Source organism: Oryctolagus cuniculus, chromosome 18, assembly GCF_051225735.1.
Source record: "Oryctolagus cuniculus isolate XC-2025 breed Fujian yellow rabbit chromosome 18, ASM5122573v1, whole genome shotgun sequence".
Taxonomy (NCBI): domain Eukaryota; kingdom Metazoa; phylum Chordata; class Mammalia; order Lagomorpha; family Leporidae; genus Oryctolagus; species Oryctolagus cuniculus.
This window is the reverse complement of record NC_142884.1, coordinates 4,229,147-4,254,810: the sequence shown is the minus strand read 5'-3', so window position 1 is coordinate 4,254,810 and position 25,664 is coordinate 4,229,147. Positions and strand designations below refer to the sequence as shown.

The 25,664-nt window shown below is 54.4% G+C and overlaps 1 protein-coding gene across 1 annotated transcript in view; it reads left to right on the top strand.

Annotated features, from left to right (window-relative positions):
• Nucleotides 1-25,664, top strand: part of LOC138846779 (paired immunoglobulin-like receptor B) — a 67,492-nt gene that overhangs the window by 6,194 nt on the left and 35,634 nt on the right. Inside the window, 2 exon segments of the mRNA XM_089320117.1 lie at nt 13,112-13,590; nt 13,592-13,811. Of these exon segments, the coding sequence (XP_089176243.1) occupies nt 13,112-13,590; nt 13,592-13,811 (699 nt within the window).

Genomic DNA, 25,664 nt, shown 5'->3' with positions numbered 1-25,664 from the left:
GGGAGGAATCCGTTCACCGGGTGGCGTCTGCTCTCGGGTCTGGGACAGCTCCAGAGCCGGCGGGGGAGAGGCCGTCTCCTCGTCTCCCACGCGGGAGAGGTTGACGGCGGGGTCTGCAAAGCCTGAGGAGCCACGGCACGCTGGGCCCTCCTTGCTCGCGCGTGGACCTCCAGCCCCGACCTCCGAGAGGGGACAGAGGCTGGGGTGGTCACAACGCGCCCACCGCAGGAAGCGCCTGGGAAACCCAGCCCAGGGCTCGGGGGCACTCCAGGCCGTGGACAGGCGCGCACGTGGGTGCTGGAGGGCAGCACCGCCCCAGAAGCCCCCCAAGCTCAGGACCCTCCCGATGGGCAAGCAGGAAGCCAGGAACTAGGCCCGCATCCCGGTCCACAGTGACCCCCATTGGCCTGCCCGCCGAGCTCACCGCCGATTTGCACCTGTATCGCCCTCCTCTCAGGCTGGTGGCCACGCAGGGCTGGGCCTCACCCACTCCCTGGAGGCTGCGTGCTTCTCCGAGCTCAGGGCGCAACAGGAGAGCTGCATCTCAGGTTCGTGGCCGTGTCCTCAGAACCGTCTGCTCTGAGCCTCTCTCATCTACACAGAGTGAGAAGGAGCAGGCTGCCCTGGCCAAGGCCACCGGCACTCCCTCCTCCTGCTCACAGGATCCGGTCACTTTGCACCTGTGACCTGCATGTTGGGAGGAGGGCAGAGACACAGAGGCAGCCCCTGGGGAGTGAATGGCCAGCGTGGAGCCACTGTGGGGCATGCCATCTGGGCCTTGCTTGTTTGGGGTTAGCCTGCACCCTCCTGGGGAGTGTTCCTGGGTGGTAGCTTTATGAGCCTTGAGTGGTTAAAGAATGTGGGGCCTGGAGACGGGGTCGTGGCCCAGGTTAAAGCTGCCACCTGCGATTCCAGCGCCCCATAGTGCAGCACCAGTAGGAGTCTCAGCCTCTCTGCCTGCAGTCCAGCTCCCTGCTATGCAGCTGGGGGAAGCAGCAGAGGATGGCCCAAGTGCTGGGGCTCCTGCACCCACACAGGAGACCCGGAAGAAGCTCCTGGCTCCTGGCTTCAGGTCAGTTAGATCAGAAGAGGAGCATTCGGGACCCCTCCCCGAGCTCTGGTACAGGATGCTGGTGTTGTAGGCGGCGGCTTCACCAGCTGCATCCAGCACCAGCCCCTTGATCTCAGCGCCCAGAATGGGACTGGGGAGTCCGAGCGTGGTCCCACTTAAATTCTTGCAGGAAGCTGCAAGCTCTTTCCCAAAGCAGCTGCGCCATCCCAGGTCCCCTCAGCAGCGCCCGAGGCTTCCCTCTCCTCTGTACCCATGCTGGCACCCGTGGCCTCGCCCGTGGCAGCCCTCCTGCGGGGTGGGATTCAGTGGCTCCCCTGGCACTGGCATTCTCTCCCTCCTTGTGGGCGCTTGATTCTGTGTGAGAGATGCCCGTCCAGTCCCTCTCCCCTCTGTAGCATGGTCTGTTCTCTGCGTGCAGCAGACGAAACCCTGCCTGTGCAGACACACGTGACCTCAGGGACGGGGGTCGTCACAGGAAGAGTGAACACCTCAGGATTCAGAGAACTGAAAATGAAACAAAAAACTACCTACATGAAGGAACTTTGTGGGTGAGATCCTGGTGGAAAGAAGGGGCCATCTAAGAAGGATGCGCCTTTCTCTGAAGGGAGGAGAGAACTCCCATTTTGCTGATGGCCCTGTTTAAATTCAGACAGTTTTTGTGGACTCAAAAGGCTTTCTTTAAATAAAAAAAGAAAGATTATTTATTTATTTGAAAGTCAGAGTTACATGGATATTGAAGGAGAGGCAGAGAGAGAGAGGTCTTCCATCCACTGGTTCCCAACTGGCTGCAATGGCTGGAGCTGCACTGATCTGAAATCAAGAGCCAGGAGCTTCTTCTGGGTCTCCCATGCAGGTGCAGGGCCCAAGGACTTGGGCCATCTTCTACTGCTTTCCCAGGCCATGGCAGAGAGCTGGATCGGAAGTGGAGTAGCCAGAATTCGAACTGATACCTATATGGAATGCCGGCACTGCAGGCAGTGGCCTAACCCACTATGCCACAGCGCTGGCCTCCAAAAGGCTCTCATAGCCAAGGCAGCTCATGTGAACAGCCCCGGATGATCACTGACATCATACATAAGAGTGTTAATTGTTAAATCAACAACAGGAATCACTGTGCACTAACTCCCCATGCAGGACCTCTGATCTTCATGAGTTGTATTATAAGAATTAACTGTAAAACTAGTTCTCCACACTGTGTGTGCGCGTGTGTGTGTGTGCAAATTGTTGAAATATTTACTTAGTATAGAGTTGGTCTTAGTATAAAATTGATTGAAGAGACTGGCGCTGTGGCACAGCAGTTTAACGCCCTGGCCAGAAGCGCCGGCATCTCTTATGGGCTCTGGTTCAAGTCCTGGCTGCTCCACTTTTGATCCAGCTCTCTGCATTGGCCTGGGAAAGCAGTAGAAGATGACCCACGTCCTGGGCCTCCTGAACTCATTTGGGAGACCTAGGGGAAGCTCCTGGCTCCTTGCTTCAGATCGGTGCAGCTCCAGCTCTTGTGGCCAATTGGGGAGTGAACCAGTGGATGGAAGACCTCTCTCTCTCTCTCTGCTTCTCCTTCTCTCTGTGTAACTCTGACTTTCAACTAAATACATAAATCTTTAAAAAATTACATTTGATAGAAAATGAATCTTAGTGGAGAATGGGACTGGCAGTAGGAGAGGGTGGAGGACGAGGAGTGAGAGTGTGGGAAGAATCTCTCTATTCCTAAAGTTGTACTTATGAAATTTGTATTCATTAAAGGAAAGGTTTCTTTGGGAGAAAAATAATAATTGAACCTGGGCTGGTGTTGTGACTCAGTGAGTGAAGGTGCTGCCTGAGACGCCAGCATCCCACATGGGAGCACGGGTTCGAGTCCCAGCTGCTCCACAGAATCCAGTCCCGGCTGATGCACTTGAGAAAGCAGCAGGAGAAGTCCACGTGCTTGGGCACCTGCACCCATGTGGAAACCTGGATGGAGTTCCAAGCCCCTGACTTCAGCTTGGTCTACCATAACCACTGCAGCCACGTGGGGAGTGGACCAGTGGATGGAAGACCACATCCCCCCCCCTTACCCGGTAACTCTGCCTTTCTAAAATGTAGATAAATAAATCTTTAATAAATAAATAAAAGGAACCGAACTATGGGAACAAAGAGTTGTAGCAAATCCATCCACATGTCCTGTACTGGTGGGGATCGGCTCTAGGAACCCTGTGCCAGGTGAGTCTGGTCATGGGACATCAAGGAGTCCCGGCACACACCTGCATAATGGCGACTACTTCACTCTGGGCTCTGAACTCCGCCGTTCACTCCTGGGCTGGGAACGGCAGAGCTCGCTGCTGTATTCCTATGAGAATATCCACCGGGGGCCGGGCGTCCTCCTGCAGTGGTGCAGACCTGCGTATCTAGGACTCTGCACGCAGAAGCCGTGCAGCAAGAGTACTATGAGATTATTTATTTGAAAATCAGTGTTACACAGAGAGAAAAGGAGAGAGAGAGAGAGAGAGAGAGAGAGGGAATGGTCTTCCACCTATTGGTTCACTCCACAATAGGCTGCAATGGCCAGTGCTGATCTGATCTAAAGACAGGAGCCAGGAGCTTCTTTCAGGTCTCCCATGCAGGAACCCAAGGACTTGGGCCACCCTCTACTGCTTTTCCAGGCCACAGCAGAGAACTGGATTGGAAGTGGACCAGCCAGGACTCAAACTGGTGCCCATATGGGATGCCGGCACTTCAGGCAGTGGCTTCCCTGCTACGCCGCAGCACCAGCCCCAGACCATGTTTTCAGGTGAGTGAGGATGTTAGCATTACATGTGAAACTGTGAAGCTGGGTATTCAAGAATTACCAATGGATACATTAGAAAAGAAAAAAGACCAAAAAATTCAATGAACATAGGGTCAGAACAAGAATTCTTAGAAAGAATACTAAGTTATTCCCCATGAGAGTACACAGAAGGAAATATGATAGTGGCAGCTACCTGTGAGGATAAGCAGAACACGACAGAGGAGGTTAACTCTGGGCAGCACAAACGGCAATCGCTAGCCCCCACCACCAGGACCAGCAAAGAAACCCAGTTGAACCCACTTCCATGGTGAGGGAAGCAGGAGGCAGCACTACAGATCCTGCACACGCTTTCAGAACAAATAACACAGCACAAAACAGCACAGTGATTTCAGGCCCATATGTTGAGAACTCTGAAGCCTTACAGTGTGTGGCAGTCATCTTGTGTGCATTAAATCCATCCATGTGTCCTGTAATGGTGGGGATAGGCTCTACGAACCCTGTGCCAGGTGAGTCTGGTCATGGAAACATCAAGGAATCACGGCACACACCTGCATGATGGCAGCTACTTCACTCTGGGCTCTGAACTCTGCCATTCACTCCTGGGCTGGGAACGGCAGAGCTCGCTGCTGTATTCCTATGAGAATGTCCACCAGGGGCCGGGCGTCCTCCTGCAGTGGTGCAGACCTGCATATCTAGGACTCTGCCCGCAGAAGCTGTGCAGCAACAGTACGATGAGGTCGGCAGCTGTCAGCTTCATTAGAATGTTGGGGGCGCCGGCGTACAGGCGACTGTGGCTGAACAAAATGTGCCCTGACACCTGACGACGCCATGACTCGGGAATCCAACATTCTCCCTCAGTCTAAACACCAGGCTGCAAAGCTTCATGGGAATTCCTCCCACACATTTACGCAGGTAGGAAACACACATACACATGCATGCCCACACACTCCAAAATTTACATACACTATTCCCAAGGATAGCAAAAAGGAACGTTTTATCAGGCAAGGAGAAAGTGCTATCAAAACCGGAGATAGAAACATCATATGGGGAAATCCTAGGACGGATGCTGCCATAAACTTAGACTCCCACGAAAACGCTCACAAAGAATACTCGTTCCTATAAGAAGAGAGGAATGAAGGGGACATGACCACACTGGTTGGTTGTTGGTGGTGAAGGCAGGCACCGGTCGCTTGACACTAAAGAATCGATGGCGTTCAATACATTATCAGAAGAAACAGCTCATCAGACACAGACAAAGCTGTTTTTGTCTGAGAGATTCTGCATCCACCTGTCAGTCATCACATCTTCTCTACGGAACGTCAATGCAAGTCCTTTGTCCACTGCCCCCATGCGCAGCCTGTTTCTTGGCATGAGTTGCTGAATTCCTTCTGTATTTTGAGGTGACCCCTTAACAGTGTGTGACCTGCGAATATTTTCTCCACACTCTGGGTCTCCCTCTGCTTCTCCTGACTGTTCCTTTGCTGTGAAGCAGGTTTTAATTGAAATTATTCCAATTTTTAAATCTATCATTTATTTATATGAAGGCAGAGAGAAAGGGGAAGGAATCCTCCTTCTGTGACTTAGTCCCCCAAATGGCTGCAACAGCGCATGCTCAGCCAGGGGCCTGGAGCTCCATCCTGCTTCCCTCGCAGGTGCCAGGGCCCGAGTCTATGCTGTCTCCTGCTCCCTTCCCAGGCCCATCAGCGGGACGCTGGGTCTGAAGCGAGGCAGCCAGGCCGGAAGCCAGCACTCTGACTGGGATGCCAGCATCACCAGCAGCTGCCCCGCATTGACCTCCTCCACCCGTGGGATTTTGCTTCTGTTGTCTGTGCTTCTGTAGCTACAGCCAACCAATCACTGCCAAGACGTCGCCACGGGGTTCCCCTCTGTTTTCTAAAAGGAGTTTCATTATCTCAGGTTTCACGTAGTTCCCTTTCACATAATTTAAAATGATTGTGGTAAGACCTAAAGATATTTAAGTGACCCAATATTACTTATACGTGTCATGTTTTGACCCACGTCTGTATGCGGACCAGAGGGAGCGTATCTAAGTCCTCAAACATGTATTCATCCTTGGTGGCTAACAATAAAAATGCCATGACTTTTGCACACACGATGAGACAGGGCTGTCATTCTGTCTTCTGCAGATGGAAACAGTTTTCAAAGCACACCGCAGGTCCACTCCTTCCCCAGTGTGCGTTCTCGATGCCCTTGTAGAAATCAGTAGACTGTAACACGTGACCGTCCGTCTGGGTTCTCTCTGCTGTCCCAGTGTCCCCGTGTGTTCGTATTTGCTGCCATGCTGTGTGGACACCGCAGCTGTGTCGTGTGTCTTGAATCAGACTGTGAGATACCTCGGCTTGGGGCTTTAGTCTCAGGGTGGTTTTAATACTTGCGGCTTTTGTGTTTCCATGTAAATCATGAGTTTTGTTTTACTCCAGGCTGCTGGAGGTCTGGGCTCTGCTAAGTGGAGCTGTGTGGATTTCCCTCGGAGCGCTGACGGGAGTTCGTGTGTGGACCGCGATCCTGCGACCTGCCGGTGACAGTGAGGGCAGTTTCTGGTTGAGACGTTGGGTCGTCTTTAGGTAAAATGACGTCATCAACAAAAAGAGGTAGTCTTAGGTAAGATGGCGTCATCAGCCAAGAGAACTGACATGGCTTCTTCCTTCCCAATTCGGACGCTTCTGTGGCTTCTTCTCGCCCACCTGCTCTGGCGAGGACTTGCAGGGCCGCGCAGAGCAGCAGTCAGGGTTCACGTTTCCTACAAGGACCCGCACTCCTGATTACGGAGACAGCGGAAAGCAGCGCGCACTCCCCTCAGTGACGTGCGAGCGCAGCATGTTGGCGTAGGTCTTCGCGGTAGCGTGTCATCATACGCATGCGCAGTCCTGTCTTGTGCACATGTACAGTCACGTGTCAGGCTGTCCCTGAGGCCAGTGGCGGTGTGCGCCTGCGCAATCCCCTGTCGACGTGCGCATGCGCAGTCCAGAGTCGGTGTGCGTGTGCGCGAGGCCGCCTCAGGTGAGTCCGTGTCCGCCCACACGGGGAAGCTGAGGCTCAGGGCAGAGGGGTGTGTGAGGGGACGCAGTGAGGGCGCCTCCCCCGGGAGTCAGGGCAGGCGGCAGGGAGGGGGCGGCGCAGGTCCTGGGAGGCCTCAGGGCCCCGCAGCGGGGTGGTCGGGTCAGGGGAAGCTGTGGCTGAGGGGCGTGGGAGCGGCGTCCGCGGCGGAGGGGGCGTCCGGGCCTCCCCCGCCCTGGGTCGGGCCCGGGACCTCCGGGCCGGGCGGGAGCGGGGCTGTGCCCACCTGCGTCCTCCGGAAGTGGCCGGGCTGCGACCCCACAGGAGGGGCTGAGGGCGGGGACGACCCCACCCCGGGGCGCATCAGCCCACCTGAGGGGCGGCTCCGGGAGGCCCGTGTCCTTGGTGCTGGGTCCTGGCCCTGGGAGAGGAGGGCGGAGCCGGCTGACAGGGCGGGGCGGGGCCCCATCCCTGCAGGGCGCCTGTGCCCTCCCCATCCTGGGGACTGAGGGCCTGGCTGGGGTGGGGGCGGTGCCCCTTCCTGTGGGCTGTGGTCGGAACAGCCCTGCGATGCTGGGAGGACCCGGCCTCTGAGCGTCCACACCCGGTGTGTGTCCGTGCTGCGGTCGCTGTGCCGGGGCCGGCGGAGAGGACGCCATGACCCCGCCCTCGTGGTCCTGCTCTGCCTGGGGAGACTGGAAGACTGGGAGGGGAGACCCTGCTCTGGGAGGGACCCCGCCCCGCCCACAGCCAGGCCCTGCTCCCTGGAGACCCCAGGCTCAGGAACCCCGGGGAGGAGAGGACGGGCGCAGGGGCAGGGGCAACCCTCTCACGGGGAGCTCTCCTCCAGGGCTGTGCGGGCCCCAGGACCCGAGTGCAGGCAGGTGAGCGTGCCCCCACTGTGCCGGGTCCCCCCAACCATGGGACAAGGGCCACCCCGGGCAGTTGGAGTGGGGACAGCAGCCCTGTCTGGTGAGGAGGGCGTCTGGGAGGGTCCTGGGACCCAGCCTCTGGTTTCTTTCCTGGGACCCTCCCCAGACCCAGCCTCCGGGCTGAGCCAGGCTCTGTGATCGCCCTGGGAAGGCCTGGGGCCCTGTGGTGTTGGGGACCCTGGAGGCCCAGGAGTGCCATCTGTATAGAGAGGGAATCCCAGAGCCCTGGGACAGACAGATACCACTGGAGCCCAGAAACAAGGCCAAGTTCCCCACCCTCTCATGGCCGAGGTGTACGCGGGGCGCTACCGCTGTGTCTGCCTCAGTGCTGCTGGCTGCTCAGAGCCCAGTGCCGCCCTGGAGCTGGGGTGACAGTGAGGAAGCCACACCTGAGCAGGAGCTGGGTAGGTCAGGGAACGCTGAGAGGAGGTGTAGATGGGAATTGGGTGTGGGGCCTGGGCTCCTGGGCCAGACACCCAGAGTGAGGGCGGTGGGACTGCAGGGCAGGAGGGAGAAGGGTGTGGACGGAGCCAGCGTACAGCCCAGCTCCTCTTCCCTCCTGACCCAGCAGGGCCCTCGGTGGTCTCTGCAGAGGGTCTGACGGGGTCACACAGGGACTCGGGGTCGGCCCAGCACCCTGGCCTACAGCCCGGGCCAGGCTCTCACAGGAGCCAGAGTAGATGCAGCACTGGACAGGCCCCACCCAGGATGGACCTCACCCACACCGCAGGGGTTCCGTGGACCTCTAGACCAGGACAGAGACTGCTCGGGCGCAGCGGCACAGGCCATGGTGCAGTATGGGCCCCGGACCTGCTGCTGTAGGGAGAAGCTCGCCAGGCTGTGGGTGCTGGGTGGCCCGGCCCATGTCTGGCTCCCCTGGTGACCCAGCAGCACAGGGCAGCCCGACAGGGTGACGTGGAGGCGGGTCATCAGAGGGCCACGCTGAGTTGCGTCGTGAGATATGGGGGCCTGGAAGTACGGAGTCCGGGGCAGGGCCGGGGTCTCCTCTTTCTCACCGTCCCCTCCATGTTCTCAGGAGGACTGGAAACCAGCAGCCTCTCGCACACCCAGCTAGGCTCCCCAGCTAGTGAGTCAGCTACAGGCCTGACCCAGGGCTCAGGCAGCTGCGGGGAGGTGGGGTCCTGGGTGACTTGGGCTGGCGTGGCCTAGGTGACCCCTCTGTGCACGCCCCCAGCCCCAGCACCCAGGACCACATCCTGGAGAACCTCACCCGCATGGGCGTGGCGGGCTTGGTCCTGCTGGGCCTCGGGCTTCTGCTGGCGGAGGCTTGGTACAGCCAGAGAAGGACCTGAGCCGCAGAACAACACAGGTCAGAGAGGCTGCTCCCTGGGGGCAGGGGGATGGGGGAGGCTGGGCATGCGCTTTGAGAAGCCGCCAGAAGCGGGCGGAGCTCACCTGGGGTTGCAGAAATCCTGCTCAGGGGCAAGTACCTGGGTGGGCGGCTGGCGGTGCTGCTTCCCCGGGCTCCCACGCGCATTCTGGGAAGGGGTCCCGGCCTCCCGCAGCCCTGCCCACCACCCTGCAGGCTCCCGTGCGGTTCTGTGCTGTTCCTCTCCAGGGACCACACACAGCTCAGTGGCCTTGAGTGTCCACAGGAGCCCACCTAGAGGGCGGTGACTCCAGGATTCACTCCCCTTGACCTTTAGCAATTGTGCCAGGACATGGGCGGGACTACAGTCACTCAAGATGGATTCAAAATTGCACTCACCAGAGGAGGTGATGACACATGGGCTCAGATGTGGGAGGTCACAGTTAATGGATCCGGACCAGCACTGTGGCGTTATGCATAAAGCGGCCGCCTGAGGTGCCGGCATCCCCTGTGGGTACCAGTTCAAGTCCTGGCTGCTCCACTTCCAATCAAGCTCTCTGCTATGGCCTGGGAAAGCAGCAGAAGATGGCCCAAGTGCTTAGGCCCCTGCATCCATCTGCGGGACTCAGAAGAAGCACCTGGCTCCTGGCTGGGGATCAGCCGAGCTCAGCTGTGAGGGCCCATTGGGACTGAACCAGCAGATGGACTCCTTTCTCGCTCCTTCTCTCTGTAACATTGACTTTCAAATAAATATTTTAAAAAACTTGTGGCTCATCAAACTCTAAGGTAAAATCCGAGATGAACGTGGGACTCCGCCCTCTGAGAGGACCACACAGAAGTGAAAGACTGAAAGTGTGTGCAGGGTTTCTTCAGGCACAGAAAGTTCAAGGTCATCTGGATTTCTCAGTGCACAACTAACATAAACCCCACAACACAGGCGGCACCTGGTTACTGGAAGAGTGCAGATGCCTTCCCAGCTTCCTCTGATGGCTGATTACTCTGCAAGTCTGCATTTCCCACACAGTTCAGTGAGGCGGGGTTAAGGGTGTGTCTGGATGTTTCTCCGGAGTTTCCAGTTAAAGGGCTGGGGTCTCCACCCCACCACCGCGTAGCTTAGGGAGTAAAGCCAACACCTGCAGCACTGGCATCTTTAAGGCCTCCAGTTTGAATCTCGGCTGCCCCACTTCTGATCCAGCTCCCTGCTAATGTGCCTGGGAAAGCAGTAGAATATGACCCAATGCTTGGACCCTGCACCCACGTGGGAGACCCAGAAGAAGCTCCCGGCTTCTAGCTTCAGCCTGAGAGTGAGCCAGCAGGTGGGAAATCTGTCGCTGTCTCTCCTCTCTATGTCTCTCCCTCTCAAATAAATCAGTCTCTGAAAAAAATTTTTTAAACATTCCTAGAAGGAAATACCTGGGTAAATATGACCTCAGATTTCATCACAGTGTCTTAGCTGTTGGCAAAAGTACGAGGAACAAACAAGAAAGTAGCTGAATTGATCGTCCCCAAAACTTCAGAACTCTGTGCACCATGGACAGCTATCAAGGGAACAGAAAGACAACGAACACATGGTGTAAAGATCTGGAAAACACAACAAAAAAAGCAAGGGTGCAGCTCACTCAGCACAAGGGCAGGGAAGTGAAAATAATGCCACAGAGAAGCACCCCCCACACCCACCACACAGGTCACTTCTCGAAGACACAGTAGGCAGTGTGGTGAGGGTGTGGGGAAATCGCAGCCCTGAGATGCAGCTGGATGTGCAGGGTTCAGCACTGGGGCAAGAGGATCGTAGTTCCTCAAAGCACCTGACCCAGCGTAGACACAGTACAGAACAGCCCACCCCCTGCATGGAGTCAGGCGCTGCCATGGACCCCACATCCTGGCAAGGTCTGGGTTAGGGGTAGTGCTCACCAGTGTGCTGAGTGCAGGCTCCGTGGAGCATTCTCACCGCCAAGGGCCCAGGGGGAAGCTCTGAAAACCCATCCAGGGATGGTGCTCACAGGCATCTGTCCAAGCACGGCCAAGAAGGAACATGAGCCAGATGTGCACCGGGGATGCGGGGCTCAGGGAGGTGTGTCCCTGGCTCCGTGGGAACTCTGCAGAGCCCCAGGAAGCTGTGAAGTGAGGATGCATGCAGCAGGAGGTGCAGCCACACACAAAGTGCCCAGCATAGCACCGTTCCCAGAAACACCCAGGGCTGGGAGCCCACAGAGCCCTGGGGCTGGCGGGGCTGGAGGCTGCATGGTGCCAGCTTCCTCCTGAGCCGAAGCTGTGCGGGTCATTCTATTTCTGCAGCTTTATTGTAAATGCCACTGAGTGCACGCTTTGCCAGCTCCTGTTTCTGGGAGGGGGACTTCCTCTCAACCAGACGCAGGGCTCAGGAAAGGACAGATGCCTGTCAGTGCCTTTACACCCGAGGCTATGACGAGCCACCGTGCATTCTCTCGTGGGGCCCCCACCCCAGAGCAGGCAGCTGAGAGCTCCACCCCCAAACACGGCTGAGGATGGGGTCTTCCATTCTGTCTGGGACCAGGAACCGCTTCTGATTCACCTGTGGGGTCAGCGGATGCTCCTAAAGACTTCTGAGGAGCGGTCCCTACCAGAACGGTGCTGTCCCCACGTCTGAATCTGGAAGGGACACTGCAGGACCCTGAGACCGGAGTGCTGTGGCCACGGTCACCCAGAGAGGGGAGGTCTCGGGCATCTTTCCACCACAGAGACGCTGGGGTGACGTCACCTGTTCAGGTCGCACAGGAAGCGTCACCCCCATGTCATCCAGGAGCAGGGAGCCCAGGTGCTCAGATCAGGTGAGGGGCTCAGGACACAGATGCTGGGGACCCTGAGCCTCACACAGAGTGTGGATCTGCACACGGGCCCAGTCCCCTGCTCCAGTCCCCTTCCATCAGAATATCCCAGCACAGGGTGTGAGGCATGGGACCCCGGCGGGCCTGGGGCTATGGCACCCCCATGCTCTCAGTTCCCGAGGGAGCTCGGGTTCTCTGCCCCACAAGGTGCCCTCCCCTCCTCAAGCCCCTCACTGGGACCAGGCCAGGCGGCATAAGGCAGGACCTCACCCCCAGGCCCCGTCCCCTTTTGTGGGACCTCCTGCACCTGCCACAGGCACCGCTGGGCTGAGCTCAGCCACACCTCGGCAGCGTCTGCCTTCTTCATCTGCTCCTGTTGCTGTCACCCACCTCACGGGATGCAGCCCCAACACCTGCACTCAGCAGTCAGGAAGGGGAAGTCCCTGCCTCGTCCACCCGGCCTGTGCAGGGAGAACCAGAACCCTAACCGGGCAGCTCCTGGGCACGGCCCACGAGGGGCACACCCTGGGTGGGGTTGGAGCAGCGGAGGGAAGCAGGGCAGGCACAGCACAGGGGGCAGCGGAGGCGGAGGCCTGGCCCTAGCTGTCCCCAGAGCCCGCTGTGTCCTGGGCCAGTCCTCAGGCACAGCGGGGGAGGTCGGGGAGGGGCTGCTCCCTTCCTGTGAGGCCACAGATGAGGAACCCGTGACGTCTCTCCGCTCATCTCCAGCTGGGCTCTCGGCCTGTTGCCCTCACAGCTGCTCTGCTCCACGAGACGATGGGTGGCAGGGCTCAGACCCCGGCCCTCACTGCCCTCCTCTGCCTGGGTGAGCTGGGGGCACGGGGACAATGGGACCCCTCACAGGTGTGGAGGGGAGAGTGCCCTGCCCCAGCTGGGACCCCAGGGCTCAGAGGACCAGGGCAGGCCTGGGTGTCTCTGCAGGGGTGGGGAGTGGGGAACAGCTCTCACGGGGACCTCTCTTCCAGGGCTGTGCTGGGCACCATGGGATAAGGCACAGGTGGGTGAGTCCTCCCCTGATCTGGCTCAGCACCCAGGGCCCAGGCAGCTCAGGGTTAAGGAGCCCAGTGGGGCTGGGCTGATGGTGATGGCTGGGAGGGGCTGGGAGTGGAGCTGGGGAATGGGGTGGGGAGGGGCGGCACCCTGGGGTCTGCAGCTCTGATTCCCTTCCAGGGACCCTCCCTAAGCCCTCCATCTGGGCCGACCCAGGCCCCCTGGTCGCCATGGTGAGCCCTGTGACCCTCTGGTGCCAGGGTTCTCCGCAGGCTGAGGTGTATCGTGTGTATAAAGAGGGCAGGCCTCTGCCCTGGGAAGTGCGGGCTCAGCAGGACTCCAGACACAAGGCTGACTTCCCCATCACCATGTCCATGAGCTCCTACCACACAGGGCAGTACTGGTGTGTGTATCGGACCCTGCTCAGCCCCTACCAATCCAGTGACCCCCTGACCATGGTGCTGACAGGTAAGGGGTGTCCCCTGCCTAGAGTGGCTCCAGGTCACAGAAGGAAGCCAAGTGGGGTGCACGGGGCAGCAGCCCCCCAACACGGCTCTGCCCTCCCCTGCAGGGATGTTCCCGGCGCCCTCCCTGTCAGCCCAGCCAAGCCTCGTGGTGGCATCAGGAGGGAACGTGTCCCTCTCCTGTCGCTCAGAGTATGATGGTGCCCGCACTGCCCATCTGCTGAAGGAGGGTGGAGCTGGCCCCCTACACAGCCTGGAAGCCAGGTTCTCCCATGTGGCTGGGGTGTGGCAGGCCACCTTCCTCCTGGGCCCTGTGGACAGCACCCAGGGGGGCATCTACAGGTGCTACTACACTCACACCAGCCAGCCCCATGTGTGGTCACTGCCCAGTGAGCCCCTGGAGCTCCAGGTCACAGGTGAGGGGCCCGGTGTCCATGGAGCCTGGGTGGGGCGGGAGTTGCAGGAACGCTGACCCCGCAGGAGCGGTGAACACCTGCACACCCTGCCGGCTGCGAGATGCTCCCTCCACACGCCATCCTCTCTCCCAGGAATGTACAGGAAACCCTCCCTGCAGGCCCAGCCGGGGACCAAGGTGTCCTGGGGAGTGACGGTGGCCCTGCGCTGTGGCTCTGGGGAGCCAATGGACACCTTTCTCCTGCACAAAGTGGGCTCAGACGCCCCTCCCCAGCACCTGCGTGTCCCAGGCTCGGCCATGGCTGCTCAGGCCACCTTCACGCTGGGTCCTGTGACCTCGGCCCACGGGGGCACCTACAGGTGCTATGGCACCCCCAGCACCGACCCCTACCTGTGGTCATGGCTCAGTGACCCCCTGCAGGTCAAGGTGTCAGGTGAGGGCCCCAGCCCTGTCCCCTAGCCTCCTGTCAGTGCAGGGCTGTCCCCAGGAGAGGGCTGGGTGGGGAGGGGACCTAGGGTAGTTCACCAGGGAGTTGGAACAGCAGAAGACTTCAGCCCGAGGGCCCGGTACTCAGTGCTGAGTGCATGGGGAGGGCGGTGTCTCCTCCTCCTCACCATCACGTCCCTGTTCTCAGGGGGACCGGAGCCCAGCAGCCCCTCGCACCCCCAGCCAGGCTCCCCCACTGGTGAGTGAGCTACAGGCCTGACCCAGGGCTCAGGCAGCTGCGGGGAGGTGGGGTCCTGTGTGACTGGGTCTGGCCAGCCTAGGTGACCCTCTCCGTGTACTCCCCCAGCCTCAGTGTCCGAGGACCACTCTCTGGAGGACCTCATCCGCATGGGCGTGGCGGGCTTGGTCTTGCTGGGCCTCGGAATTCTGCTGGCGGAGGCTTGTTACAGCCACAAGAGGACCCGGGCTGCAGGCCGGTGGTCACCTGGAGAGAGGACAGCGCTGGGTCAGAGAAGCCACGCCCTAAGAGGCAGGGATGGGGGGATTCTGCAGGCACAGTGGGGAACCGTCCCCCACGGTGTGGGTGCTGGGAGCTGTCTGGGGGCATCAGGGGCTCTTTATTCAGCTGTGGACTTCTGCCCTGTGCCTTGCCCTGTCCCGCCTGGCTATCCCGAGGGACAGCGCCACCTTCAGGCCGCATGTGGACCCGCACCCGCCTCCTGCTTTGCTCTGCCCTCAGGGAGCCTTTTCCTCTGTTTCTGGTGAATGCAGTTCCCAGTGCGCATGCGTGAGAATCCGTTTCCAGCCAAGAACACGAAGCTTGCGCCAAGTAACAGAAGAAACGAGCGAAATCGGATTTCAGGGTGGGCGAGGTCCATCCCACACGGGACGCTCACGGCCTCTCAGGCCCCGAGTCCTTCCCTGGGCTTGGGACGCCTTGCGTGTGGGGGCTCAGAAGGGTCACACGGGAACCGGTGCCCGGGAGTCTGACGGGCGGGTGTCTGGGCACTGCTTAGCGGCCGCTCTGAAACAAGCATGCTTTCTGTGGGGGTGCCGCTAGCCGTCATACGGCCACCCTCCAGGAGCCCCTGTGAGGTCTGTGATGCGGGCTGGGAAGAGACGCCCCCAGCTGCCTGCCGGGTGCCGGGGGCTCCTCCGTCAGGACCCCGCTGTGCACCTCGGGTTCCTGCTGCTTACTGATATCCAGGGAAGCAGAACTCCAAACTCCATGGAGCCAAGCAGTTACTTAGGGCAAAGGGGGACTGGAGCAGCTTAGTCAGTGTGGGGCATGTGATTGGAGGGATGACAATGGAGCTAGAAGAGTTCATGTGGGGCCAGCACTGTACACGCCACATTAAATCCCCAGCCTGCAGGGCCAACACCCCATAAGGGCGTGGCTTTGAGTCCCAGCTGCTTCACTTCTGCTCTAGCTCCCTGCTAATGCACCTGGGAAAGCAGCAGAAGGTGGTCCAAGTCCCTGGTCCCCTGCAGCCACACGGGAGATGGGGAAGACGATCCTGGCTCATGGCATAGCCCTGGCTCAGGCCTTTGTGGCCATTTGGGGAGTGAACCAGCACATGGAAGACTTTCTCTCTCTCTCTCTCTATCTCTCTCTCTCTCTCTGTCTTGGTCTCTATCTAGCTCTGTAACTCATTCAAATAAATGATTTTTTTTTTAAAGTTAAAGTTGTACGTATTGTGAATGTACTAAAAGTCAGCAAACTATACACTTTAAAGGGCTGGTTTTATGTTATTTGAATTTCAGCACAATAAAGAAGGAAAACTTTGTTTCTTGGAACTACCTTACAATCCAACAATTCCTCTCCTGCACATATAACCACAGGGATTGAAGCAGGAACCCAAGCAGGTGTTTGCATCCACGGGTTCATAGCAGCCTCATTCACATGAGCCCAAAGATGCCAGCAACCAGAATAAGCACAACAGGTGAGTGCGTCCACAACAGGCGGTGTTTGTAGACACGGCTGACACTCTCCTGTTAGAAAAGAAGGAGGGTCTGGATAATCGTGGAGAAACCCTGAAGGTATGACAATACAGAAATCAGCCGGTGTCACAGACACCATGGTCTGATTCTGCTCTGAGAGGTGCCCGGGGGTGCAGATTCAGAGGGCAGAATGTGGACTCAGGCGTATGAGGGAGCGTGCAGGCTCCTGCTGAGTGGGTCTGGGGTTTCTGTCTCCACTAATGAAGATGTTTGTGAACAGGTGCTGGTGGGTACATGACACAGTGAATGTGAGAGGTAGCTACAGCCGTGAGTTAAATTTCTGTTAGGTCTGTAATCTGTGCTCTGTGAATTTCAGCTCAATTAAGAAGGAAGACACAATTACCAAAAACATTTTTGCCACCTATTTTTCCCTTTAAATGCACACATAATAATTTAGGAGGCGCAGCGTGGAATTCGAAGGTGTGCTCATCTCACCAGGGTGTTCCCATCTCGTCATGTCTTGTGTTTGAGGCCCCCAGCTCCTCTTGTCGAGTTGTTTATTAAAACACTCAACAGGGCTGGTGCTGTGGCTCACTTGGCTAATCCTCCGCCAGTGGCACCAGCACCCCGGATTCTAGTCCCGATTGGGGCGCCGGGTAGTAGTCCCGGTTGTTCTTCTTCCAGTCCACTCTCTGCTGTGGCCTGGGTGGCAACAGTTTTTGACCCAAGTGCTTGGGTCCCGGCACCCACATGGGAGACTGGTAAGAAGTACCCAGCTCCTCACTTTGAATCAGCTCAGCACTGGCTGTAGCGGCCATTAGAGGAGTGAACCAAAGGAAGGAAAACCTTTCTCTCTGTCTCTCTCTCACTGTCTATAACTCTACCTGTCAAAACACACACACACACACAACAGGTTATGTGAGCGACAGTTGCCTCCTTGTGCTGTGCAGACTAGAGCCATTCCTTCTATGTGATTACACTTTGGGACCTGTGGACCAAACCTCCCTCCATCTCTCCCACAAGACCCTTTGATGCATTATTGATCACCATCCTACTGTGCTGCTACGAGATCAACTTTTCCAACTTCCGCATAGAAGAAAGAACTTACACTGGATTCCTGGGAAGGCATATTTCACTTCATGTTCTCCGGTCCCACCCATTTCTCCACAAATGACTGGGTTTCATTAACACATTTTTTTGACAGGCAGAGTTAGATAGAGAGAGAGAGAGAGAGACAGAAAGAAAGGTCTTCCTTCTGTTGGTTCACTTCATTAATGGTTGCTACAGCCGGCGGGCTGCGCCGATCTGAAGCCAGAAGCCAGGTGCTTCCTCCTGGTCTCCCATGTGGGTGCAGGGCCTGAGGACTTGGGCCATCCTCCAATGCCTTCCCAGACCTCAACAGAGAGCTGGACTGGAAGAAGAGCAACCAGGACAGAATCTGGCGCCCCAAACAGGACTAGAACTCGGGGTTCTGGTGCCACAGGTGGAGGATTAGCCTAGTGAGCAGCGGCCCTGACCTAACACTGTTTTCCAATAGAATTATAGGGTGGGAGTTGGGACAACAGTTAAGTCACTGCTTGGGATGCCTGAATCCCACAGCAGAGTGCCTGGGTTAGGTCCAGATCTACCTCTGAGGTGGCTTCCATTACTGCACACCTAGGAGACAGGAAGTGGCTCAATGCTTGGTTCCTGCCTCCAGGAGGGAGATTGGCTGCAGCTCCAGGCTCCTGACAACCTAGAGCAGCTCTGGCTATTACCAGCATTTGGGTGGTGAACCAGCAAACAACAGATCTCTCCCTCTTTCTCTTCTTCTTTCAAACAAAATTATAAGTATTTTAAGAGAGAATAATGATTGGCCTCTCAATTTATTTCTGCCCCTCCCATTCCCTGAAATGGGAACAAATGGTTTCTCTCTGCTAGTCCACCAAACTCTAGGCTGTATTTTCTTCCAAGGGGTTTTCCTATTCCTATCATATCTGCTGTACTAGGTTCTGTGATTGCCTGGAGTGGGAGTGTGAAGATCCCGTGCCAGGAAACCCCTGTATCTTCCTTGTACCAACCGGAGATCTTGGGAAGCCACACACGAGGTGGTGGAGAAGGAACTGGGGTTGCAAAAGGAGGCTGATTCATCAGGACTACCATGGATACAACACTGCAGGGTGTTACCAGTGCCGACATAGGGAGGACTCCCACGGATGTAACACTGTAGAGTGTTACCAGTGCCGACAGAGGGAGGATTCACAGGATACAACACTGCAGTGAGACATAGCAAGGACTCCCACGGATACAACACTGCAGGGTGTTACTAGTGAGACATATGGAGGACTCCCATGGATACAACACCCCAGGTTGTTACTGGTGCCCACAGAAGGAGCGTCAGCCTGGGAAGTCCCCAGTATTGCCCTAGAGTTGGTGGTGCTGGGTGAGGAGACATCCAGGGTCTTCAGCCCTCATGTGGGAATTTTACCTGATTTTTAATAGACTTCGAGAATGGTTTTAGGGAACAAATGAGAAGTTACCACATGGAGTTGCTATAGACCCTTCACCCAGCTCCCTGTTAGCATTGTAGGTTAATATGGCACATTTCTTCCCAGCTCCCTTAGCTCAACTAGTCCATGGTTTATTTAGATTTCCTGTGTTGGAAGCTAATCCTTTATCTTCTCCAGGATCTCACACTGCCTCTGGTTCTCTCTGTCTCTTTAGGCCCTGTAATTCCCTTGTTGGTGATGACCTTGATGACAGTTTTGAGGAACATGGACAAAGACTTTCAAGGACGCCCCGCCCTGGGAAGCTGTGTGACAGGACTGGGTGATGGGTCACTACATAGAAGATGAGAGAAAAGAGCTGTCCCCAGCACAGCACAGCAGGGACCCAGAGGATCTACGAGCGTGGCTGCTGCTGCGGATCTGGGGCACCTGGTTCCCAAGGGAGCCTCACCCTTCCTCCCCATTACTTTCCGCGTGGAAGGAAGTCTACGTGCAACCTGAAGAGCCAAAGTGACTCCATTTACAGAAAATTAAATAAAAAGCAGCCTCCGTTTCCCATAGCAGACCCGAGTCCTTGTAAAAGCAGGCATTCAGGCATTCTGGGGATATCAAAGCTTACCAAGGACCGCTCAGCAGACCAAAGGCAGCTCAGTAGAGATTACCAAATGAGGTAACTCCCTGAATCCAAGCCAAACGGAGACCCCCCCCCTCGAATAAGAAAAACTCAGAACAGCCCCGTCCAATCACCAAAAGCCCCGTGCTGTAAGCCCCGGCTGATGTAACCCTGTGGTTTTTTTCCTTTAAAAGTGCTCCTAAACAAAGGCCAGGGCCTTCCTCTGACCTCTGTTGTGTCGCCTGGTCAGATGAATTCCTGCCATGTCATGTACTTTTAAAATAAACCTTGCCTTTGCATTTCGGTGTGATCTGGTCGCTGATGGCTTCCTGGGGAGCTACTTATCTGGGCATAACACAACTCACGCCTGAGAAGTGGAGAGCCACACACCAGCTCCGGCCCAGCCTCCACTGCAGCTCTACCCCCAGGGCGACCCAACCTACGTATCTTGAGGGGGTGTCTGGGACCCCTGCTTTCCGGAAGAGCGCGTCTGCGGTTTCCAGAAGAAGAGTGCAGGGTCTCTGAGTTTCCGGAAGGGGGGTGTGCGGGGTTTCTGGAAGAGTGCTTCTAACTCCCCGGGTTTCCGGAAGAGAAGCGCGGGGTCTCTCAGTTTCCGGAAGTTGGTGTGTGGGGTCTCCAGAGAGCACCCGAGATTCCCGGGTTTCCAGAAGAGCTCGTTTGAACTCTGCAGGTCTCCGGAGGAGGGGACTGGGGTCTCCGGATGCATGCCCGAGGCTCCCCGGTTTCCGGTAGAGGGTGTCTGGCAATTCCGGTCAGTCCACCATTAACCTTCTCTCTACCCGGCAGCTCCTCCTTCAGCCACACCTGCCCCTTGCACCCTTAGTACCATGCCCGCTTCCTGGTTTACTTCTCGACGGTGCCAACTCCCTGAGCGCGTGGGCGGCTCCTTGGCTCACCTGTCCACAACAGTGTGGGACAAGAGGGGATCCTGGGGCTGCACCACCCCTCCGGGCCCAGACCCCCACCGCTCCCTTCTCCTAGCGCAGGTCGGGCACAGGGGAGGAGCTAACGGGGAGGAGACCCTTAGACACCTGCACACCTGCGTGCCTGCGGCGCAGCTCACATCGCTGTCATCGATGAACCGAGGCGAATGGGGCCTGAAGCAAGGCGTCCGCACAGTGGAATAAGACTCGGCCATGGAACGAGTGAAATTCGGACGTTTGCAGCAAACCAAGGCACTGCGGACACTGTGGGAGTGAGACAAGCCAGGCACAGAGGAGAACCCACGCGGGAAGTCACGCAGGTGTGGGCTGTGAGGGACTCGGGGAGCAGCATGGTGGTCACCAGGGGAGGGCATGGGATCCGCAGGTCAGAGTGCAGAGCTACAGAATCACGTGGGAGAAGAGGTCTAGAGGTGTAGTGTGCGTCATGGCAACTTAGTTAATAACACTCACGGCATGGGCAGCTGAAATTGCTTAAAACTGTGTCAGATGCTCCCAGCACACAATAGGTCTGTGAGGCAATGCACATGTTATCTAGCTTGGGTTAGCGCTTCCACTCTGTGTGTGTGTGTGTGCACTCGTGTTTCATGTTTACGTGACAAATAGACAGAAATACAACCTTTGGCTTCAAAGTAACTCTTCTTTCTTTCTTTCTTTTTTTTTTTTTAGTTTTCCTCTTTTTTTTATTTAATGAGCATAAATTTTCAAAGTACAGCTTATGGACCACAATAGCCTCCTCCCCCCCCCCCACCATGTCTTCCCTCCCATCCACAATGCTCCCCTCTCCCACTCCCTCTCCCCTTCCCATTCACATCACGATTAATTTTCAATTATCTATATATACAGAAGATCAATTTAGCGTATGTTAAGTAAAGATTTCCACATTTTGCTCCCACACAGAAACACAAAGTGTAAAATATTATTTGAGTACTAGTTATAGCATTGATTAAACACCTAAGAGTAATTGTGTATTAATTACAAAGCTCAACCAATAGTTTTAAGTAGAATATAAAATGCTTCCCCCCGACCTCCCTCCCTCCCATGGCCCTCCCCTCACCCACTTCCTCTCCCATCCCGCTCTTCATCATGTTTCATTTTCAATTACCTTCATATACCGAAGATCAATTTAGTATATACTAAGCAGGGATTTCAACAGGTTGCACTCACACAACCGAACCAGGTATAGGGTATTGTTCGACTAGTAGTGTTGTTTTTGAGTTTCATAGATAAACATATTAAGGACAGAGATCCTGCGTGGGGAGCATGAACCCAGTGACTCCCGTTGTTGATTTAACAATTGGCACTCTTATTTATGACGTCAGCAATCACCCAAGACTCTTGCTATGAGCTGTCTAGGCTATGGAAGCCCCTTGAGTTCACCAACTCTGAATTTGTTTAGTCAAGGCCATATCACAGTGGAGGTTCCTTCCTCCCTTCAGAGAAAGGCGCCTCTCTCCTTGATGGCCTGATCCTTCTGCTGGGGTGTTGTTTGTGGGGAGCAACTGGGACTAGACTGCTATTCGAATTAAGACTTATTCTATGCATCTGCTCTCCCAAAATATGGCGCTGGGAGAGGAGGAAACAGCTTCTACACAGCTGCCTCCAGTTCAACCAATAAACAGCAGGACCTGCTCCTGATTGGAGGAGAGCAGCGTACTCGGCGTGTGGGTAGCAGAGTTGGGATTGGTGGAAGAGGACTATAAAGGAGGAGAGAGACAACATGCACCAGGAACATCTATCTGAAGGAACACCTGAGCAGCCCCCGAGAGAGCCAGCCAGCGGTGTGCCGCTCCCCCGCGGAAGTGGGGAAAGTGGCAGGGGGAACTGCCCTTCCACGGAGGTGGAAGGGACGGTAGCCAACCCGGGAAGAGCCAGCAGCAAACCCGGGGAGGGCCGAGCAGACAAAAGAACAGCGCAGGGTCTTGTGTCATTCCTCCGCGAAGACGGGGAGTGACATAATGGTGCCGTGACTCAGATATGAAGCTTAGGCAGGGTTTAGTGTCATTCCTCCATGAAGAGGGGGAGCGACAGTTGTTCACCAGGATCCTTCATTTAGATTGTTTTTTGCCACCGTGTCATGGCTTTCCATGCCTGCGAGACTCTCATGGACCTTTTAGTCAGATCCGAATGTCCCAAGGGTTGATTCTGAGGCAGGAGTGCTGTTTTGGGCATTTGCCATTCTATGAGTCTGCTGTGTGTCCTGCTTCCCCCGCAGGGTCATTCTCAACCCTTTTGATTCTATCTTTCATTATTTGCTTACACTGGTCTTATTTGTGTAATCTCTTCGACACTTACCCTGTCTTTTTGATCAGTTGTGTATTTATATTTGTCACTTTACCAAGTGTGCTGGCATTGGTACCTGCCTCCTTGGTAAGATTGAGTTGAAATCCCCTGGCACATTTCCAGTTCCACCATTGGAGGTAGGTCTGAGTGAGTATGTGCCGTCCTATATATCTCCTCCCTCTCTTATTCCCACTCCCATGTTCCACAGAGATAAATTTCCTGTTAATTTTTAAACGCTTAAGAATGGTTGTGCATTGATTGCAGAGTTCAACCAGTGGTCTTGTGTAGAGCAAACCGAGCAACAACAACAACAACAACAACAAAAATACTAAAGGAACAAAATAGTAAGTTTTTCCTCAACAGTCTAGACAAGGGCTGCTCATGTCATTGTCTCTCATAGTGTCCATTTCACTTCAATGGGTATCATTTTAGGTGCTCGTTTAATTGCCATCGATCAGGGAGAACATGTGATATTTATCCCTTTTGGACTGGCTTATTTCACTCAGCATGATGTTTTCCAGCTTCCTCCATTTTGTTGTAAATGCCCGGATTTCATTGTTTTTTTACTGCTGTATAGTGTTCCATAGAGTACATATCCCATAGTTTCTTTATCCAGTCATCCGTTGATGGACATTTAGGTTGATTCCATGTCTTAGCTATTGTGAATTGAGCTGCAACAAATATTGAGGTGCAAATGGCTTTTTTCACCCCTTTAATTCCATTTGGGTATAATCCAAGGAGTGGGATGGCTGGGTCCAGTGGTAGTGCTATATTCAGGTTTCTGAGGACTCTCCAGACTGTCTTCCATAGTGGCTTTACCAGTTTGCATTCCCACCAACAGTGGGTTAGTGTTCCTTTATCCCCACATCCTCGTCAGCATCTGTTGTTGGTTGATTTCTGTATGTAAGCCAATCTAACCGGAGTGAGGTGGTATCTCATTGTGGTTTTGATCTGCATTTCCCTGATGGCTAGGGATCCTGAGCATTTTTTCATGTGCCTGTTGGCCATTTGGATTTCCTCTTTTGAAAAATGTCTGTTAAGGTCCTTGGCCCATTTTTTTATTGGGTTGTTTGTTTTGATTTTGTGGTGTTTTTTGATCATTGTGTAGATTCTAGTTGTTAATCCTTTATCTGTTGTGTGGTTTGCGAATAACGTCTCCCATTCTGTTGGTTGCCTCTTCGCTTTCCTGACTGTTTCCTTTGCTGTTAAGAAACTCTTCAATTTTAGGTAATCCCATTTGTTTATTTTATCTTTGATTACCCATGCCTGTGGGGTCTTCTCCAGGAATTCTTCGCCTATTCCGATATCTTGAAGGGTTTCCCCTATGCTCTCAATTAGTTTCATGGTGTCATGGCGCATCTCTAGTTCTTTGATCCATGTTGAGTGGATTTTTGTATAAGGTGTAAGGTAGGGGTCTTGCTTCATACTGTGGCATGTGGACATCCAGTTTTCCCAGCACCATTTGTTGAAGAGGCTGTCCTTGTTCCAGGGGTTGGTTTTAGGTCCTTTGTCAAATATGAGTTGGTTATAGATGTTTGGATTGATCTCCGGTGTTTCTATTCTGTTCCATTGGTCTATCCATCCGTTTTTGTACCAGTACCAGGCTGTTTTGATTATAACTGCCCTGTAGTATGCCTTGAAGTCTGGAATTGTGATGCCTCCGGCCTTGTTTTTATTGTAAAGGATTGCTTTAGCTATTCTGGGTCTCCTGTTTCTCCATATGAATTTCAGCATCATTTTTTCTAGGTCTTTGAAGAATGACTTTGGTATTTTGATTGGTATTGCATTGAACTTGTAAATTGCTTTTGGGAGAATGGACATTTTGATGATATTGATTCTTCCAATCCATGAGCATGGCAGGTTTTTCCATTTTTTTGTGTCGTCTTCTATTTCTTTCTTTAGTGTTTTGTAATTTTCATCATAGAGGTCTTTGACCTCCTTGGTTAAATTTATTCCAAGGTACTTTATAGTTTTTGTGGCTATCGTGAATGGGATTGATCTTAGTAGTTCTTCCTTGGCCCTGGCATTGTCTGTGTATACAAAGGCTGTTGATTTCTGAGCGTTGACTTTGTATCCTGCTACTTTACCAAACTCTTCTATGAGTTCCAGTAGTCTCTTATAGGAGTTTATTGGGTCCTCTATATATAGTATCATGTCATCTGCAAACAGGGACAGTTTAACTTCCTCCTTTCCCATTTGTATCCCTTTAATTTCTTTTTCTTGCCTGATGGCTCTGGCTAACACTTCTAGGACTATATTGAATAGCAATGGTGAGAGTGGGCATCCCTGTCTGGTGCCAGTTTTCAATGGAAATGCCTCCAACTTTTCCCCATTCAATATGATGCTGGCCTTTGGTTTATCATAGACTGCCTTAATTGTGTTGAGGAATGTTCCTTCTAACCCCAATTTGCTTAGGGTTTTCATCATGAAAGGGTGTTGTATTTTGTCAAATGCTTTCTCTGCATCTATTGAGATAACCATATGATTTGTTTCTCAATTTGTTAATGTGATGGATTATGTTGATTGACTTTCGAATATTGAACCATCCCTGCATACCAGGGATAAATCCCACTTGGTCCGGGTGAATGATCTTTCTGATGTGTAGTTGGATTCAGTTTGCCAGAATTTTATTGAGTATTTTTGCATCTATGTTCATCAGGGAGATAGGTCTGTAGTTTTCTTTCTCTGCTGTGTCTTTTCCGGGCTTAGGAATTAAGGTGATATTGGCTTCGTAGAAGGAATTTGGGAGGATTCCCTCTCTTTCAATCGTTTGGAATAATTTGAGAAGAACTGGGGTTAGTTGTTCTCTAAATGCCTGGTAAAATTTGGCGGTGAAGCCATCCGGTCCTGGGCTCTTCTTTTTCGGTAGTGCGTTTATTACTGATTCAATTTCTTCCATGGTTATGGGTCTGTTTAGATTTTCTATATCTTCACGGCTCAGTTTAGGAAGGTTGTATGTGTCCAGGAATCTATCCATTTCTTCCAGGTTCCCCAATTTGTTAGCATACATCTCTTTGTAGTAGTTTCTGATGATTCTTTTTATTTCTATTGTGTCAGTTGTTACATTTCCATTACTATCTTTGATTTTACAGATTTGGGTCTTCTCTCTCCTTTTTTTGGTT